This window comes from Vespula vulgaris, chromosome 3 (assembly GCF_905475345.1).
Source record: "Vespula vulgaris chromosome 3, iyVesVulg1.1, whole genome shotgun sequence".
In the NCBI taxonomy this organism is placed as follows: Eukaryota; Metazoa; Arthropoda; class Insecta; order Hymenoptera; family Vespidae; genus Vespula; species Vespula vulgaris.
In genome coordinates this window covers 4,700,661-4,719,982 of record NC_066588.1, presented here as the reverse complement: position 1 = coordinate 4,719,982, position 19,322 = coordinate 4,700,661, and the positions used below count along the sequence as shown (strand labels likewise).

The 19,322-nt window shown below is 32.2% G+C and overlaps 1 protein-coding gene across 12 annotated transcripts in view; it reads left to right on the top strand.

The window, feature by feature from the left end:
* LOC127062479 (PH and SEC7 domain-containing protein-like) overlaps positions 1 to 19,322 on the top strand; it is a 65,349-nt gene that overhangs the window by 17,452 nt on the left and 28,575 nt on the right. The window contains exon 1 of one of the 12 annotated variants that reach the window (XM_050990762.1): positions 16,960 to 17,168. The exons of 10 other annotated variants lie outside the window; for them this stretch is intronic. In XM_050990762.1, the coding sequence (XP_050846719.1) occupies positions 17,052 to 17,168 (117 nt within the window). In that variant the 5' untranslated portion in view covers positions 16,960 to 17,051. Of the gene's footprint in view, positions 1 to 16,959; positions 17,169 to 19,322 lie in introns of those variants that run through there. One more of the 12 variants, XM_050990768.1, reaches the window with a different exon arrangement.

Here is a 19,322-nt window from a genome sequence, read left to right as displayed (position 1 = left end):
TAAGGAGGAAGCGTAATTTTATGATATGAAAGAAAGATTAATTTAAAAAATCTGAGAAGAGACGTAAAAGTAATTAATATTTGAAAATTATCGAGGCATGTATGTATTTAATTAATATTACTATTATAGAAATTAAATATTTCCGATGGTACGTTGATAAAACCTACTTTTTTTTTTTCTTCTCTACACGTACGGAATTTATATCTCAAGTTTTACCGCGTGTATATTAATAATATAAGATATGCAAAATCTCTCGGATTATATTTTTTATTTGCTCATTTTATTTTTAGGCTTAATTCTTTCATTCTTTTCTTTTTCTTTTTTTTTTTTTTCTTCTATTCTTGTAAAGAAGAAGTATTCGCGAAGAGTCGATATGAAGAGAGAGAAAGAAAAAGGGGTAGTATAGGATGAGAAAAAGGAGATATTTCCTCTTCCGTAAGTGGAAAAGCGGATGATGAGTCTCTTGCGTTAAGTATTCGAGATTCCATCGTGGTTGCTCTTCGCGTTTAAGCGCTAGGAACTCGAGACGGGCAATTTATTTTTCTTATCGGTAACGGACCATCTCCGATCGATTGTTCTTACCTTCGGTAATTTTGCATCGATGTATATACCTATTAAATATACATATACATATAATATATAGATTTACATATATATATTTATTTATTATATATATATAGAATAAATATATAATAAATGAATAAATAAATAAATAAATAAATAAATAAATATTTTTTTTTCTATGAATAGAATGATCTTATTGCATGCACTCGGCTAATAATGTCAGCTTCGAGATGACAGCAGTTTTTTCATGATGGTGTACGTGTATATGTGCGATCACACGTATAAAGATATCTTTAATGATCGATGGTTGGAACGTATTCGATAAAAATAGATCGAACTTGTACTCGGTACCAGACACGATCGATTATTTCTCTCTCTTTCTCTCTCTCTCTCTCTCTGTCTGTCTGTCTGTCTCTCTCTCTCTCTCTTTTTCACGTTATAGAACTTGTACAGAGCCAGCCAGCTGCTTTTGATCTCTCGTACACGGAATAACATACTTACGATATGAGCATGCTGGTATCGTATATCTTTGATATCGACCGTGATAGCTCATCATCTTTTAAGACGATCCTGAAATTATATGAACCGTGTAATATAATATTTTTTCTCGTGCTATTTCATTGCCATCTCTCTCTCTCTCTCTCTCTCTCTCTCTCTCTCTCTCTCTCTCTCTCTTTTTTTTTTAGAAGCTCAGCGTTATTTACTTTTTTTTCTAAACCGAACGTAATTACACGTCCTTTTTATTTTTTTATTATTTTTATTATTATTATTTCCTTTTCTTTCATTTAAAAGAAATATTACTTTATAATGGTTAATTACAAATGGTATCGTATAATGGTTAATAAAAATGGTATTGTATGGCCTTAAAAATCTCATGTAAAAAAATAAAAAAATAAAAAAAAATGAAAGAGGATAGAATTACGATGGTAAATTTACTATTAAACGTGGACCATACGTACGGTCATTAAATGACATCAACAGTAATTATCGTATATCTTTTTATATATGGTTCTAATCTCTCTTCGAACGAAAAAAAAAAGAGAGGAAGAGAGAGAGAGAGAGAGTTGTTCGTAACATTAATCACATCATTTTCCAAGCAAGTCTTTAGAAAGCTGAAACATTTGCAAGCATTATTATTCTTTTATATTTGATTTTCTCTTTCTCTTTCTCTCTCTCTCTCTCTCTCTCTCTCTCTCTTCTTTTCTTTCTTCCTCATTCTCGCCATTTTTGTATCACGAATGACGATGAAAAGGGATGATTAGAAAAGTACTAATTGATGGTTATAAACATGCGTAATGACAAAACTAACTGCGTTTCATTGAGAAAAGGGAGAAAAAAAAGCTTCATGTCATTAATTTTTACGAAAGAAGAAGAACGTAAAAGAGAGAGAGAGAGAGAAAGAGAGAGAGAGAGTGAGAGTCAGAAAAAGAGAAAGAAATAAAGACAGAGATAGAGATAGAATTAAATAGGGTAGTAGTATTATAAAAGAAAAAGAGGAAGCTAAATCATTATGTTGCGTTAACATATAACGCCATTGGGAAATAGGTTAAGGACGTTAAGACCGACCCTCGTTTGTGAGAGAAACGAAGATAGAGTATGATAAAGATAGATAGATAGACAGATAGATAGATAGAGAAAGAGAGAGAGAGAAAGAAAGAGATGAGAAGGGTATATGCTATAGAACTATGCTTTATCAAAGAGGGGTCTCTCTCTCTCTCTCATTCTCTCTCTCTCTCTCTCACTCTCTCTTTTTCTTTCTATCTATCTTTCTTTATCTCCCTTTGACTTTTTCTATGGAGTAAGCTTTGCTCTGCAATTAGTTCGCGGTTAAGGCAACTTCGTGCGAAGAAAAAAAAAAAAAGAAAGAAAGGAATACAAAAAAAAACTATGATTAAATATCCAAGACAACGATACTAGTGATAATATTTCTTTTTTGATTTCCTACTTTTTTTTTTTCGATAGTTCCATATTTTATATATATGTTTTTTGTTGAAAATTTCTAACGAAAGATAAAAGGCATGCAAATCGTGAAAGATTCGATATATGGGTATCGATATGTCTGAGGTAGATATTTTTTGTATTCTATTATTTTTTTCATCCTTTTCTATTTTTTTAAAATTTAAATTAGGTCGTGTACATGGCCGCTCGGTCATTGACCTCCAAGCTATCGACTGTTATGTACGCTCTAGGTGAGTCGATAACTATTGCAGAGTAGGAAGGAAAAAATGTATTTTCAGAGATTTATTTTCAGAGCGAGATGTCTTTTTTAATTTTCTTCTATTTTTTTTTTCTTTCTATATACATATACTATTATTTATTATGGAATATCTATAAATAAAGAAAAGGAAAGGAAATAGGAATAAAAATTAATATGCATATATAGTAATAGGAAGCTTATAGTAATTGCAATTCGTCGTTTGTAAATAAAGTAATTCTAATCTTAAAAAAAAAAAAAAAAAGAATTGACGAAACGATCCGATAGATTTAATCGAAATTTTACATGAAACTTAAGTGACCTTTTTTTCTATAATTATTTTAAATGACTATAATTATGTATACGTCGTGTATTTACGTACATACATACATACATACATACATACATACGTATAGGTACATATCTATCGATCGAATTTGAAGTTGAACTATACCTAAATTTCAGCGATAATGTCCTTTGACATGTACAAAGCGAGATAAACGTCGGTGGCATCTTACTCGTCGTAGTAACAATTGGTCCATCGAGTGGTAACTACGTGATAGGAGAATTTGTGGCATACTCGACGTAGTACCAACGCATACCAACCACTACCGATCCCCTTTACCTCCTCTTCTTCTTCTAGTCAACCAAATTCTCGAGATTCTCTTCGTGAGAAGACACTCGTTCGATTCTCTACTCTATCTCTCTCTCTCTCACACACACACACACACACTCACTTTCTCTCTCTCTCTCTCTCTCTCTTTCTCTCTCTTACACACTTGAGTTTTCTCGAAATGCATTATTAAGCTTGTTTGTTATATATTTACGATTGCTTTCTCGTTACGACACCGTCAACGATATTTTTCCATTTAATTAATTACAGTCTTATCTTATCGATTAATATACCTGTAGAGCAATGATGATGATGATGATGATAATGATGATGATGATAACGAGATATATTGCATTAATCGTAGGATGACTTATTATTAAATCGATTGCGTATGAGATATTTTGCGAGATTAGATTCGAAAATTTATGCAAATAATCTTTTTCTTTTTTCTTATATTTATTTTTTATTTTTTTTATTTCTTTTATGGGAAGGAAAGTGGTGGGAGAGTTCTCCTTTTTTTTTTTTTACTTCCGATAGATCCGATAATAACTTTCTAAGTCGTGCAAGGTGAAGTAAACTCTCGAATCGATTGTTTTTAATCGAATCGTTCTAAGGTTCTTTCTTTACCGCTAATAACAATCTCTCTCTCTCTCTCTCTCTCTCTCTCTCTCTTTCTCTCTCTCTCTCTCTTTCTCTCTTTCTCTCACAGTCATAATTTTAACGAGTTCACTCCAGTTTCGCGCTGGCAGGGTTTATATACACTCAAGCAGAAGTTACTTGCCTCTCTAACCTCTATATTTAGGCTCTCGTTGAAAGAGAGAAAGAAAGAGAGAGAGAGAGAAAGAATGGAAAAGAAGGACGATGAGTAACAAAGTGCAGAGAGATAGAGCAAACAAAAAAAAAGCTGCAACCTTTCGACACTAAAATCGATAGACGAATTACAAATTATAATTCTTTTATGGTCAATTATATAGAAAATAATTATCTAATCCGATTTTAGTATTTTTTGGATTACGAGTCGATATTAAAAAAAAAAAAAATTAAAAACATGACAATAGAATCAATTTATACTCGACGCAAATTATAGTTTCCTTTTTTTGTTCTTTTTCTTTTCTTTTGTAAGGTGAACTATACAGTAAATAACTATCTGATTTAATCCTAATATTTTTTGAACTGAGTTACCAGTCGATAAAAAAAAAAAAAGAAAAACAAGAAAGAAAGAATAAAAATAAAATGATAGAATCAATCCAGACGCAATCCAGAGATTACAGTTCTTTCGCGATGAACTATATACTCAATACTGATCAAATTTAATTCTAATATTTTTTGGAGTTCGCTACGAATCGATGTGTAAAAATAAAAAAAAAAGATAAATAAAAAAATAGAAAAAAGAAATAAAAAAAAAATCGAACGACGAAAAAAAAGGAGAGATTTATGGAAGCGGAACGAGTTTGCTGGACGGATGAATATGCATAAATTTGATATAGAATGGAAGACCCTTCCTCGTAGCAACGTTGAGCTAATTCTTGCTCGTTAGTTCCATCCAGCTGTCGTAGTTGCTGTTACATTGCACTGGCCTTCCCCTGTATATAGTTGTTCAACGTATGTATATGTGTGATGCGAGATGAAATTAAATTAGAGGAGAAAGACGAAACGCTGACGAATCAATAGCGTGTCGAGACTAGCGAAATATTACCTGGAACAAATTCTAGGGGAGGAGAATACCTGATTCCTTGGATCGATAAAGGTATTAGCAAAGTATTAAGTAAAAAAAGAAAAAGAAAAAGAAAAAGAAATAGAATCCATAACAACTAAAAGAATTCGAAGATGTTTATAATATAAAATAAAAATGTTATAAGTTTTACAATTATAAAAGAAGTATGAATTTTAGTCTAAAATCATCGATTGTATATTTGTAATAGAATGTCAGTACGCTAATATAACTGACTGTTTAATTATTCATAATTAACAATATATGTATATGTACGTTTGTATGTATATATATTGATCATTTATTTTCCAAAATATTTATCATCGATTAATAAAAATACTCGATCGAATAGCAATCGAGATATCTTAACGCGAAAGAAATCGATTTACATTTTATATATTAACGTAGATAGTGTATAAAGGAAAAAAAAAATCTCTCTAGGTGCAGGGAGTTTATTTTTTCAAGATTTTATACGAGCCACATTTACTCGAGCAGAGTTTACGATAGATCCTTACGGTAGATAGTACTACCTACATATATATATATATACGTTCGACATTTATATATTTTCAAGATCAAAACATATCTCTCGACATAGATACATCGAATAAATCTTGAAGAATACGAAGAAAATCGTCTATCTCTACGTTAGTGAATAACGCGATAGATACGAAAGTTTTTAAATATGTATATAAAGTTCCTTATTTAAATATCAAAGTTCCTTAATTAACACATTTAATCGTCGACTTTTTTTGTCTTCGTTTCCTTTTCTTCTTCTTCTTCTTTTGTTCTTTTTAAAGATTTTCACAAAGAATATTTTCTATTTCGAAATTTTCTTTACTTTTTTTCATCTCCTCCAAGACTTCGTGCAATCGGTATAATTGTTTAATACGATCATTTCTGGCTCCCAAAAATACGTTTAATTTTTTGACGAAATATCGATTTTGTCCACAAATGGGAGAACTCATAGTAGTCGTCCATACTGGTCCGTCGTTAAACCAGATTAAATCAAAGCCACCGATCCTGGTTTCTCTGCCTGTAAAACGACGTTCGAGATCGATGATGTTGAGGACATCGTCGATGAGATCGAACTTGAGACGATAATCCTCGGTGTCGGTGGCACTTAAAGAGGGCGAGGCGTTCACCTCGAGGAGCCACGGTGTCAGACTCTCGTCGAGGATCACGTCGTAACCGTAGAGCTCGAACGAGTTCCTACCTTGCATCATCACCGGTTGCACGGCTAGCAGACTCGCCATTATTACTCCTGCGTGATGGAAACAGGCTTGGTTTTATAATAGTTCCAACCGGTTCACGCCTAACTATACATAAATATATCTATGTGTTCTAGGATCTTTATGCTTATCTTCTCTCTCTCTCTGTCTTTCTAGGTTTAGTAGTTTGTAGACAATTTTTCTAACGTAGATAATTTCAAGCGAGATAGCCGACGATGATGAACTCGTTCTGATATTTTTATAAATATAATTTCCAATTTCCAAGACATTTTTTTTTAGCGATAGTCATTGACAATTATTAACTAATTGAACATGTACTCTTCGTAGTTTGTTTTCGATTAAGTTCGTTCGTAACATAGAAATGAAATACACTCGAAAAATTGTCCGTCTGTTCTTCGAATCGTAATTTATTAAAAATGTTGCAAAAGATAATGGATTCATTCGAATGAAATGAATTGATATAGTATTTAAAGATTACGTTTAAAGAAACAAAGTGAATCTTCGTGTTTCATGAATCCACGATAAAATTATTGAAATTTTTTGGGAAGATAATTGATCCGTCGTAAAATTAAAAATTCTTGTGTTGTTGCGACGTAAAAACAGCTGCTGTTTACGGAGACGATGGATTTTTATTTTTCGTGTTAATTATTTTTAATGACGAAGATCTATTATGTCGCTTTCTTAAATGAACGAACAACGACCAGACGCAACCATGACTCGTGTAACCGAAGAAGATAGAAAGGATAATAAAGAACCAGAACCTGCCTCACCTGGTTGTTGTTCGCAAGCAATTAATAATAAGACTGTTGCGACAGACGCGTCAGACACAATGCTAAATAAAATTAATTCTATTTCCTGGGTAGGTTCATTAAGAGGTTTAGTACGACGAATTAGAAAGCTTAGGAAAGAGAGTACGTTTCGAGTAACAAAATGTCCTAAAAATTCGAACATACCCAAATATGTAAAGTGTCTCCCTTACGGAAGATTTATTTTCGAAATGAACATTTTTCAGATTTTTTATAGTCTGAAAAGTCTCGAGAAAGTTTTGAGATAGAAGATAATACTGAATACGATGAGTCTGGTTTAGGGAGCAGTAAAGTTGTACATTGAAACAAGACGACTGGTTTCGATGTGTGAGGAGATGTGATTTCAGTAGATTCTCACGACAGGCTGTTCAACATTTTTTGGATTTATGTTATATTCGTAGAGAAGTTTTACGCGAATCATTTTTCTTTCTGTTATGTTCTACAGCTTTTTCTTTCTTTTTTCTTTTTCCTTTCTCTCTCTCTCTCTCTTTTTCCTATCCGGACCATGAAACTCTGAATCAGCTATATACTGTCATGGTGAAATGATTTGATGTCATCGGAAAACTATATAATTTTTTTTTTTTTTTAAATCTAGGATTATCTTTTAGTTTTACTCCGAGATTACAATTTCTTACGTATCTACTTTTTTCAAATATATTTTTTTAATCTCGCATATCGACTATTGTATCGTACTGAAGCTTAACAAAAAGAACATAAGTAAAAAAAAAAAAAAAAAAAAAAAAATTAGTTACTTACCCTAATGATAAATCATTATTTTTACCAGCTATACGTTGTAGGACCGTTTCCACGATAGAAACTCCATGCCGAGCGGTCAAATATTCCCTGAATTTAATTAACGCCCATTTGCAGGATCGTTTTGTATCCTCGTTCAATGGCCCATTATTCATTCGTTCATCTTCCTTCGATCTTTTCAATTGTATCGCCATGTTGGTCAGATGAACCCTATTATCATTGATGTTCTTCAGATCGAATAGCTGGCTAGATAAGCGTGCAAAACCTTCTCTCGCTAGCCAGACCTTCAAGGGATGAAAGGACGTTACCAGTACGTAGATACGTAGGTCGAACTTTCGTCCTAGAAGAAGAGAGAGATAGAAAGAAAGAGAAAGAGAGAGAGAGAGAGGGTGAGAATAGTGAGAAAGGGATGAGTGGGAGAAGAAACGAAGAAGCGTGTATAAAGAAGATATTTTTAGATGGTTCTCTTGAGAGAGATTATAGAAAAAGACAGCGAAAGCTATTCCCATAGAAGTGAATCTACTATATATGTAGAGGTGATTTTTAGCAGAATAGTACGGAAACATCTTTTGAGAGAGAAGGAAAGATAGAGAGAGAAGAAGAAAGAATGAGTGAGTGAGTGAGTGAGTGAATGAGTCGGCTGAGATCCAAGCTCTTTCTCACATATCCTCTTATTCTCCATCCTTGTCTCTCATCGATATTGCCACTAGCAGTACAACCAACGTCTATGGATTTCACTTCGGAGATAGCTCTCTTCTTTACGAGAGCCATCGCAATGGATCGAAAAATGGCTCAATGACTGGCTAACGCATACATCTACTTATGTATACTGTAGTGTATACTTTAAGGTGTTACGCTATTTACATATGCTCTTTTTGATCGAAAAAATTTATGTATTTTGAGTTTATTATTATTATTATTTTTTTTTGTATAGAGAGAAAGAGAGAGAATAAAATAAATCGATGAACTAATAATTAATTCTATGTTGTTACTCGACGTTTTATTTGTAGAAAAAAAAAAAAAATTGTTTGCTTTCAATTCAGTTATATTATATATAGGTTTTATAATCTGCAAACGTTAATCTTTTTCGGACTCCAAGCGTTTTAACTTTTTGTAAAAATGATTGAAACGGAATTATTAAAATTTCAGTAGAATTTTGTTAAAATAATTTTAACGAAACTTTTACGAGACGATACTATGGAATTTGAATAATTTCGTGTTTCTCGACACGAATTAGAATGTCGTCTGTGGATTTTCGCGTGGAAGTCAATGCGGTTTACAGATTACAAAAGTCCATATCTAATCAAATCGGACGGGGAAAAAATTTTCTCAATTTATTTTACTCGATTCTTGGGGAAAAAAAAAGAGAAAAAAAGTATTTCCGAAATACGTCAATTTTTTGGCACAGAGAACGTACATATGTAAAACCTCGGAACAAAATTCGCTGCTGCGGATGACGCCAATTGACGAAATTGTTTACGTTCGTTATGTTGCGTGTGACAACGTTGTTCGGCTATATCTACTATATATTCAAAGGAATCGAAAAAAGAAAGAAATAACATATAAACCGCATCTAACGAAGATTTTGTTTTCTTTTTTTTTTTTAACGAATGCAACGAATATGTCGAGCATAGAAAAAAAAAAAAAAGAGGATTAGTTCGACTAACCTGCCAGAAGGTAAGGATCGTCGATGTATTTCTGAACGACGAAAGTTTCTACTGGACCCTCGGATTGTTGCTTTTCGATTCTTGACGATTTCCAATCTATCAGATCCTTCAATCTTCGAAAAAGAAAGATCCCCTTACCTTGGGATCTACCGACTGGTTTAACGATCCAAATAGAACCAGGTTGTTTTTGATATTCCTCGACGAACATCCTGTATTCGCTTGGCAATTCGAAAGTGATCGGCATCGAATCGCAAAGTTCCGCTTCCGCTTGCTTCCCAGACTTTGTTAAGAGCTTCTTGTAACGTTTCAAGTTCCGATAAAGATAATTCTTTCGTGTTAATTCGTAATGATTACGAAAGTGTGGTATTTTTTGATGGGCTTCCAATTTGGAATCTAATATCTGCCTAGCTTCGCTCGTTTCACACCACCATAGATGCCAAGTATTGTCGATGGGATCGATTACCTCGTACAAACCAAAAAAAAGAAAAACCAGAGATCTTACTATGACGATTATACGTAATAGTTATAATTAAGGATTTAAGGGAGAGAGAGAGAGAGAGAAAGAGAGAGAAGAAAAAAGAAAACAAGCGTTAATATCTAATGAAATTATTACATTGGTTATTGGATATATATATATATATATATATATATATATATTAAAAATTATTAAAAAATCTTTGGCCCATCTAAATATTCTTGCTTCATCCTCTATATCATTTTCTAACAACATATAATCTCTTTATACAGAATATAAAATATTAAAAATCTCGAGCTTATTAATCGAACAATATTAAAATTCAATATTTATAACATTCATCATATTATTATGAAATTGATAATTACGATAATGAAATGATATTTCTTCTTTTAAGCAAAGAATAAAACGCACGAAGAATAAAAATAATAACACGATGAAAAAGATCTTTGATCAAGAACGGTTGATCGTTAACAGGCGTCGCCATTAAATGCATTCCTAATTTTACATAAGAAGAATATGTACTAAGTTTTCAACGAGAAATAGTTCGGTGGAGAAGAGGTTCAGGAGGGGAAGGTCAAGATTACAAGGGCGATAGACGATTCCACGTAATCCTAAGCAAGTTAGTTAACTAGCTAGCTAGCTCTAGCTAGCTCTAGCTAACTCTAGCTACATAGGAAGCAGATGCTATAATACATACTAGCCCTTCTTACCCTTTCCATTCTCCACCTCAATCCCCACCACAACCTATATAACCATTCTCTGTACAAGTCTAATCGAGTTCCAAGCAATCGTGTAGCTCTCGAACCTTAAAGGGAGATCGGACCACAAGTTCCATAACCAAGAGTGCGGAACGCGTGCAAAACGTTAAAAGGATCTCGATAAAGAAAGAACAAGTTACACATTACATTACCTGTTTCCATCCTCTTGCTAACATCACCTTAACCTGAGTCGAGGAAAAGTCACAACGAAATAGTATGTCGACCTTGCTATTAACTTCTTTATCCTTTTCTTCTAATTTTATTTTCTCCTTTCTTTCTTCTTTCCTCTCATTATATTTCTTCTTCTTCTTCTTTTTCTTTTTTTTATCTATTTGTATCATCGTTCCAATTTCCTTTTCCATGGTTTCTCTCTCTCTCTCTGTCTCTATCTATCTATCTATCTATCTATCTATCTATCTATCTATTTATCTATCTATTTATTTATCTCTATCTCTATCTCGTTAATCAGGTTTGATAATTTTTGACGTAAGTAGATCCGTTCGTTTGTCTTCATATGTACGTAAATTTATATATGTATGTATGTATTAAAAAAAAAGAAAGGAAAGATAGAAAAATTTCGATTAATCGACAATCAGATATGTTCACATTGTTATTTTGTAGAATGAGAAAATGAATCGGTTGTGTATTTCATTGATAATACGATTCGAAATTTATCGATTTTTAATAAGTTAATACGTACGTATTATCTACGTTAAACTCGACTTATGTACTTTCACTAAATTTATTAAGAATCGTTCTAAAGAAAAAACTTAAGAGACAACATTCATAATATAATACAGTATGAGCAAACGGATTCGATTCGATCGATAATTTGCAATATAGTAAAACATCTTTTTTTATTGTTACAATTTTTTATTTCATTTCTCTTTTCCTTTCATTGCAAATGCAGATCCGTGAAAATTTTATTTCTTCGTAGGTGGAAAACAAAAATAGAAAAAAAAATAACTATGCAATAGAAACTTGTCGTTCATTTAGAAAAATTTTTACTCGCCCTGTAGAATGAGAATAAGTGAAAAATAGAAAAATGACAAAGGTGTATGGAAGAAGTAGATACGAAGAAGAAGAAGAAGAAGAAGAAGAAGAAGAAGAAGAAGAAGAAGAAAAAGATGGAAAAAAAAGAATAGAAATAAGTAGCAACGTTGGCCGACAATTGGCAATTAGATGCTTTTGACCCTTTGAGGTCAATTGAAGGCATATACACACACACACACACACACACACATATAGAATTTTCTAGCCGATTGTGGAGTTGAGTCACGTATGCCTGCAAAATCAGCCACGTTCTCATATGCAGATATTCACATTTTCCTCTTCCTATTCCCACTTCCACCTAATCCCCTCACCTCCTTGCCTCTACATTTTCAAAACTCTCGTCTCATGTCGATTTTGCGGGTATGACGATTTCGAGATTCATTCGATCTTCCTCGATGATTCTCTTTATTTCTTTCTATCTCTTTAAAATTTAAAAGTGATGATTTAATTCTAAAAGCGATTAGTAATACTCGTCATAGTCATTTTTATTATTGTCTTACTATTACTACTACTACTACTACTACTACTACTACTACTACTGTTGCTGCTATTATTATTATTATTATTATTATTATTATTATTATTATTATTATCATCATTATTTATATACAATCGATATCTTATACTTACTATATATGCATCTTATAATTAGTATTATTATTTATATAAAGTCAGTATTTGCTTATCATCATAATCATGAATCATCATCATCATCATCATCATCATCATCATCATCATCATCATATATAATAAATACATTTTATTTGATACGTGCCAATTTCTTTAATACGAAATTACCAGGCGAAGTATATCGCTCGCTTATATAAAGCTATACTTACATATAAGAAAATGTAAGAGGAGGGTAAAAAAAAAGAAAGAATAAAAAAAGAAAAATAAGGAAGGAAGCAGAGTTTCTCGATCAACGTGACATTGACGTGCCAGTGACCGTGGTCATCGACACCCGTCTGAGAGAAGAGAGAGACACCCTTTTTGTATCATTATCTCCTTACGACCGATTACACGCTTCAAGTATGACAGAGAAAGAAGAGAAAGGAATATAAAAATGGGAGGCAAGGGAAAGGAGGGTGAGAAAAGAGAGACAGGCAGAGAGAAAGAGAGAGAGATAGAGAGAGAGAGAGAGAAAGAAAGGAAGCAACGAAGTCGAAGTCGAAGAAGAAGAAGAAGAAGAAGAAGTAGGAAGAGTAAAAACGGTGGGCGATAAAGTGTTATAAATAGCTGTTATTTTCCACCCACGTGGCTTTGTATACCGTAGAACGAAGACTATTGGTTACGATGGTGACGAGTCTTCTTCCGTCAGCACGCGACACGATGATGCCATATGTGTGTATATATGTATGTGTATGTGTGTAAGTATGTGTGTGAGTATGGTCGTGTGCAAATGCCAACGAGTAGTTCTCTCTCTCTCTTTCCACTCTCTTTCTCTATCTATCTCTCTATCTATCTATCTATCTATGTATCTATCTATGTATCTATCTATCTATCTATCTATCTATCTATCTATCTATCTATCTATCTATCTATCTATCTATCTATCTATCTATCTATCTATCTATCTATCTATCTATCTATCTATCTATCTATCTATCTCTGTCTCATCGTGCTTCACGAAGCACGAGAGAGAAATAAAGCTAGCTTCTCGTATAGCTAGTTCTCTCTGTTGTCAGTGTCAGCCAAAGGTACGATGACAAGGATGACACGTCAACTTGTTCGTCTATACCGGAAGTTTTACCAAACGAAATTTGTTCTCTTGAAGAATTTCTTCGAAGAACTTTCATGTACCCGTACGATCGCTTTCGGAATTTCAATAGATCTTTTTCTTTTTGCTTTTTCTTTCTTTCTTTCTTTTTTCTTTCTTTTTTTTTGTCTTTTTTAAGTAGAGAGGAATTTTTTGCTCGTTTGTTTATTTTTTTTTTTTCTAAATTCACAAATCGGTAATTTGTCGGTAGTGAACTTTTTTTTCCTTTTTCTTTTTCCCCCCCATGAAGAATTGCAACCCACACGATCGGGACGATTTTTTAATTCTACGATTTTAATGGAAAACAAATTATTTTCAGTTCAGATTTCTTTTTTTTTTTTTTCCTTTTTTTTCTCTCCTATAATCGTTCTAATCCATTTTAATCTTATATACTCGATAGAAGGGAAAAAAATTTATCGCGCGTTAGAAATAATTTTGTTTTCCTTTCAATTCTTGATTTCCTTTCTCAACGTAATAACATCGCGTAAACATCATAATTAAATCGTAGATACCGATCCATTTTTTGTTCTCGTTTTCCTGAATCACATACTCGATAGATAATAAATGAAGAAAATTTTAAACTATCTAAGAAGATCGATATCGTCGTTAATAAAACAAATCAAAGAAAAACAAAACAGTTTGTGAATCATCGTTTCCACTCGCATTGAAATTCATCGCTTCAAAAGCTTTCATCTTCAGAAGTGATTTTCCATGAGAAGGATATGACAATGTCAGGAAGTTGATGACATCATAGAAGAACAGCTTATATATCTGCTTTCTTTTCTCTTTTCTGTTTCATTTTTTTCCCATTTTTATCAAACCGACAATCCGTCTGCCTCTCTTTCTCTCTCTCATCTCGATCGATCGTCATTACGACTTGAACATTAATTCAACAAAACGTAATTTGCTAAAGTGAGATTCCTCGTCCTGAATATTTCGTCTTTTAGGACGATCACAAAATCCTGTTAATAGATAAAAGGACCTTGGCTCTCTTTTCTCTTGCTCTCTTTCTGTCTCTCTCTCTCTCTCTGTCTTTCACCTCCACCCTATTTGCTCCCACTACCCTTGGATATATATGCGTGTGTGCATTAGTTAATCGTGAATCACACCTCGGATATTGCTTGTATATAATACGTATCCATCTGTTAACTATAGTACACTGTGTGCAATGTCGATATAGTGGAACGTTTTCATCCTACGTCTAGACGGTGGTTCACGATATCGATTATCGAACAGTGAGACTACTGCAATTGCGTTCTCTTGATTGAAGAGGGAAAGAGATAAGAATCGTATGAGAGAGATAGAGAGAAAGAGAAAGAGAAAGAGAGGGGTAGGGGATAGAGGTGTGTATGAAAGAGAGAGAGAGAGAGAACTCTTGAATACGGCCTTGAAAAAGATAACCACGGACGGGATAGTACTCAATGATCGGAAGTGGTTCGTCAATGGTGGTTAGCCTAACGGCTCGCATTACATAAGAAACAGCAGGCACTTACATCTGCGGTGTTGTTACGTATGAAATTCATCGTGGTATGCAAACGAGTTGCCATTCTACCATCTTTTCTTGTATATGTTCTTGTATGTGTCTGTACGTGTATGTGTAGAGTAGTGTGTGTGTATATATATATATGTAAAAACTCAATAATATTTAAATATCGAGTTTGACTATCCAACGAGAAAAAGGTTTACTATCGTGTATCGGATGTAACAGTCGACGTCATTCCAAGTATCGATCATAGAACGATGACGTAATCTCTATGTAATATAAATCAGATCTTATTTCAAGTTCGTGGACGCAATTATATCGTGTTGTATATATATAAAATATTTATATATAAATATATATTATATTTATTTAATATTTATATATATATGATATATTATCTAATATTATATATATATATATAATATACATTATATTTAGGTATACATATTATTATTGTTATTATTAGTATTATATATGTATTTAATTATAAAATATATGTACAAATGTTTTATAATACAATTATTTCTTGATATTATATATATATATTATTATTATTATTATTTCTATATAACATCGATAAAAATTTCTACTCAACTAAAGACAGAGATTGGTCCTCCTTTTCGTCCTTCTTTTTTCCCTAGTATTAATTTCTTTTCAACGTGTACACATGCGATGAAATAGAAAGAGAGAAAAAAGAACCTACATTCTCAGTGATGAAAGCCGATGTCATCGATATCAAAGAAAGATTCATTTTGATAGCCGATGAAAAGCGTATCGAGTGGCAATTATTGCGTATGCTCTCGGAAATCTAATCGAATGCGCTTTGTGCACGGCTGAAAATGTAAAAAGAGGGATTGCTTGCTGGAAAAAGAGGAAGGATGATAGGGGGGTTGAAAAGGAGACAGAAAAAGGAGAAAGAAAGAAGGGTAAACGATCGCCGAGGGAAAAAGCAACGAGTCGCGTTCGGGAGTTTTAATTAAAGCCGATCGGTGAGCATCGATTAACGGTACACCATCGTCGTCGTCGTCGTCGTCGTCGTCGTCGTCGTCGTCATCATCGTCGTTATCATCGTCATTGTCGTTGTCGTTGTCGTTGTCGTTGTCGTTGAGCACCGGAAGGATAGACACTAATATTCAGGACGTATCGTTGTATGCGTATACGAGCCTCGTTAAAATCCGATTCGGTCGTTCTGTTGTCCATCGTTTACGAAGAAAACTTATAATACTTTGCACAGACGTTTATACAAGTTGGCTGTATAAAAAAAAAAAAAAAAAAAAAAAAACAAAAAAAAATAGAAAAGGAAAGGAAATCATCTCTTGATGGATTTCTTCGTATATTATTTCTAACGAATACTTGATGTATATTTAATTATTTGCGTGTTCGAATGAAATCTAAGTTTTTTTTTTTTTTTTATTTATATACATATATTTTTTTAAAGAATGACGTGAAATATGTATATATACGTGTATTTATTATTATTCTTAATTTACATAATTATCATTTCATTTGAATTTCGTTTTATGAGAAAATTTATTATAAAATGTTCTTGATAACGACGTTTATTTATATTTATTTATTATTATAATTATATCGATGACCATATTTATTCCTAATTATTAACTTAGATAGCAGAAAGGATTCCTTATTTTTTTTTTCTTTTTTTTTTAGAATTCTCTTTTATTCTTTTTTAACATTTATCTCTGTCCAAGTTCGTAACGAAGTTGAATACGATTGACAATAGTTTACGAGCCAAAATGCAACGACGAAAGTCAATGTCGCGTCGTGTTCAAAAATACAATGCTTGGCCTGCGTCCCGTCGTCTTCGTATTCTAATTCCTGACCGAGATTTCGCGCGCAACAACATCAGTCGATCGGATTCAAGAGTTGGATCGTGTTCGTAGCGATTTACTCTTTCTTTCTCTCTCTCTCTTTCTTTCTCTTTCTTTCCTTATATTTCTCTCTTTTTTTATTTCTTATCATCAAATGTGTTGTAAATTTCATGGGTGTTTAGAGTGTTGTCGAACGTTCCATCGTTTTCTTCGAAAGGACAGAAATAACAGCGAAAGGTTTGATTACGTGGAATACATCCCGTTACGTGAGGTATTTTTAAATAAATAAATAATTTAATTAATTAATTAGTTAATTAATTTTTGTTCTTTATTATTATTTTTATTATTATTATTATTATTATTATCATTATCATTTTTTCTCCTTCAATAATGATCTTGCGATTACTCGGAATAAATTTATCCGGTGATAGCGAGGATTTATCAGTGCGACGATTTATCGTCCAATTACGTGTCCAGGAAATGCGATGCCACACGAGGATGACTTTTCACAGTCGATTCGATTCGATTCGACTCGAGCCTAGTCCAATCGAGTAGAGTCGATTTCTCGTGAAACGTTTACAAGTTTAATGGCGCGAATTTTATTTTGCTTTCGCGTCGACTGATTTTACTTTTCTCGGATTAATGAATGAAAATGTATATATATATATATATGGCATATACGTGTGTGTGTGTGTGTGTGTGTGTGAGAGAGAGAGAGAGAGAGAGAGAGAGAGAGAGAGAGAGAGAGAATTAATCCTTTGTTACGAAGTGTAAAATCGTTTATCCATAAATCGTTTAAATCGAACGTCCTGTGGACACTTAACAAAACGCAAAACGACGATGACGAAAAAGTGTTTGATTTGTGATTTTTCAATTGAGATTACTCGGAGATTATTAACGAGCAAACACAATTTCGATTGTGTTTTTCTTTTTTTTTTTTCTTTTTTCTTGATACGAAGGAATTAACTTCAAACGATTTGGCCTGCCTCAATATTGTTGTCTACATCTAAATTTAAGAGATAATTGGTGCATCTCCAAACTGTCAAAGTGCGACTAAAGTGTTGCGTCACTTTGGCAAATATCGTGTTATATATGTATGTTTACATGTATGTTTGTTGCATGTATGTGTGCAAGTAAATATGTAATTTTATATATATATATATATATATATATATATATATATATATATATATACATAGAAGGAAGATATCTAAGGTGCGCTAACGTGTTTTAGTCGAACAATATCTCGAACGTTCGAACTATGCCCATCAATTCCGCATAGTTTTGTTCTTTAAAGTATTTATTATAACAATATTATAACATATATATGTATGTATGTGTATATATTAAATATTTATATAAATTTATACGTCCACACTATTTTTGTTATTATTATTATTATTAATTTTGTTTCTTATTAATTTTGTTCAGAAGAAAAATACAACAAATATGTATTATGATTTAATCTCATTATAAATTATAATACGAAGATATTGAATATAGATTTCATAAACAGGATGAGCTAAAAGTTTCTAAAATGATTTTAAAAATCCTATTACTCTTTTCGAAGCTAATTTTTAAGATTAATTTCTTTTTTCTTTTTTTTTCAAATTGTGAAACTGCAAGCGTAGAAACTTTTTCGATCTGAAAAAAAAAGAAAAAACAAATCAGTCCAAAGAGTAATTGATTTTTATGATATTATGTAGAAACTTTTGGCCCACTTCGTATAGTTCGATCTATATATGCGTTCGCTCTTTCCAATTTTGTCAATAATTATTTTTTGATATCGATATACGCGTACGAAGAAAAATTAATTATACTTTAATCTAATCGTAATTAACAAATTATCAATTTAATCGATTTTATTTAAAACTCGATAATGTTCATTAAATTTCTTGAATAATTTATTTTACGATAAAAGGATACGGGCGAACATTTATCATACTTCAATCTCATTATAATTAACCTGTTTAATAGATAAAAATAATAATCTATTTAATAATGTAGATTTTATACAGATCGATGATAATGATCGTTCAATTTTTTAAATAATTTTAATTTCCAGATTGTACGAAGATTTCCTATTCACTACTACCTCCTTTTCCCCTTACCTGAAAAAAGGGACAAAAAAGATGATTATAATTTAATATCATTATAACTTGTTATTATTATATAAACCAGGAAATCATTAAGCAGAATATTGCTAAGATATTTTATGTAAATTAATTAGAAAATTGAATAATGGTCAAACTTCATACATACATACATACATACATACATACATACATACATACATACATACATATATATATATATATAGGTGTACGTATTTATACGTATTCAAAAATATTAAATATTTATTATCAAGTCGGTCGTCTCTTAATAACAAGGTATGTATACTTGCGGACGATAAATTTGAGCTGTG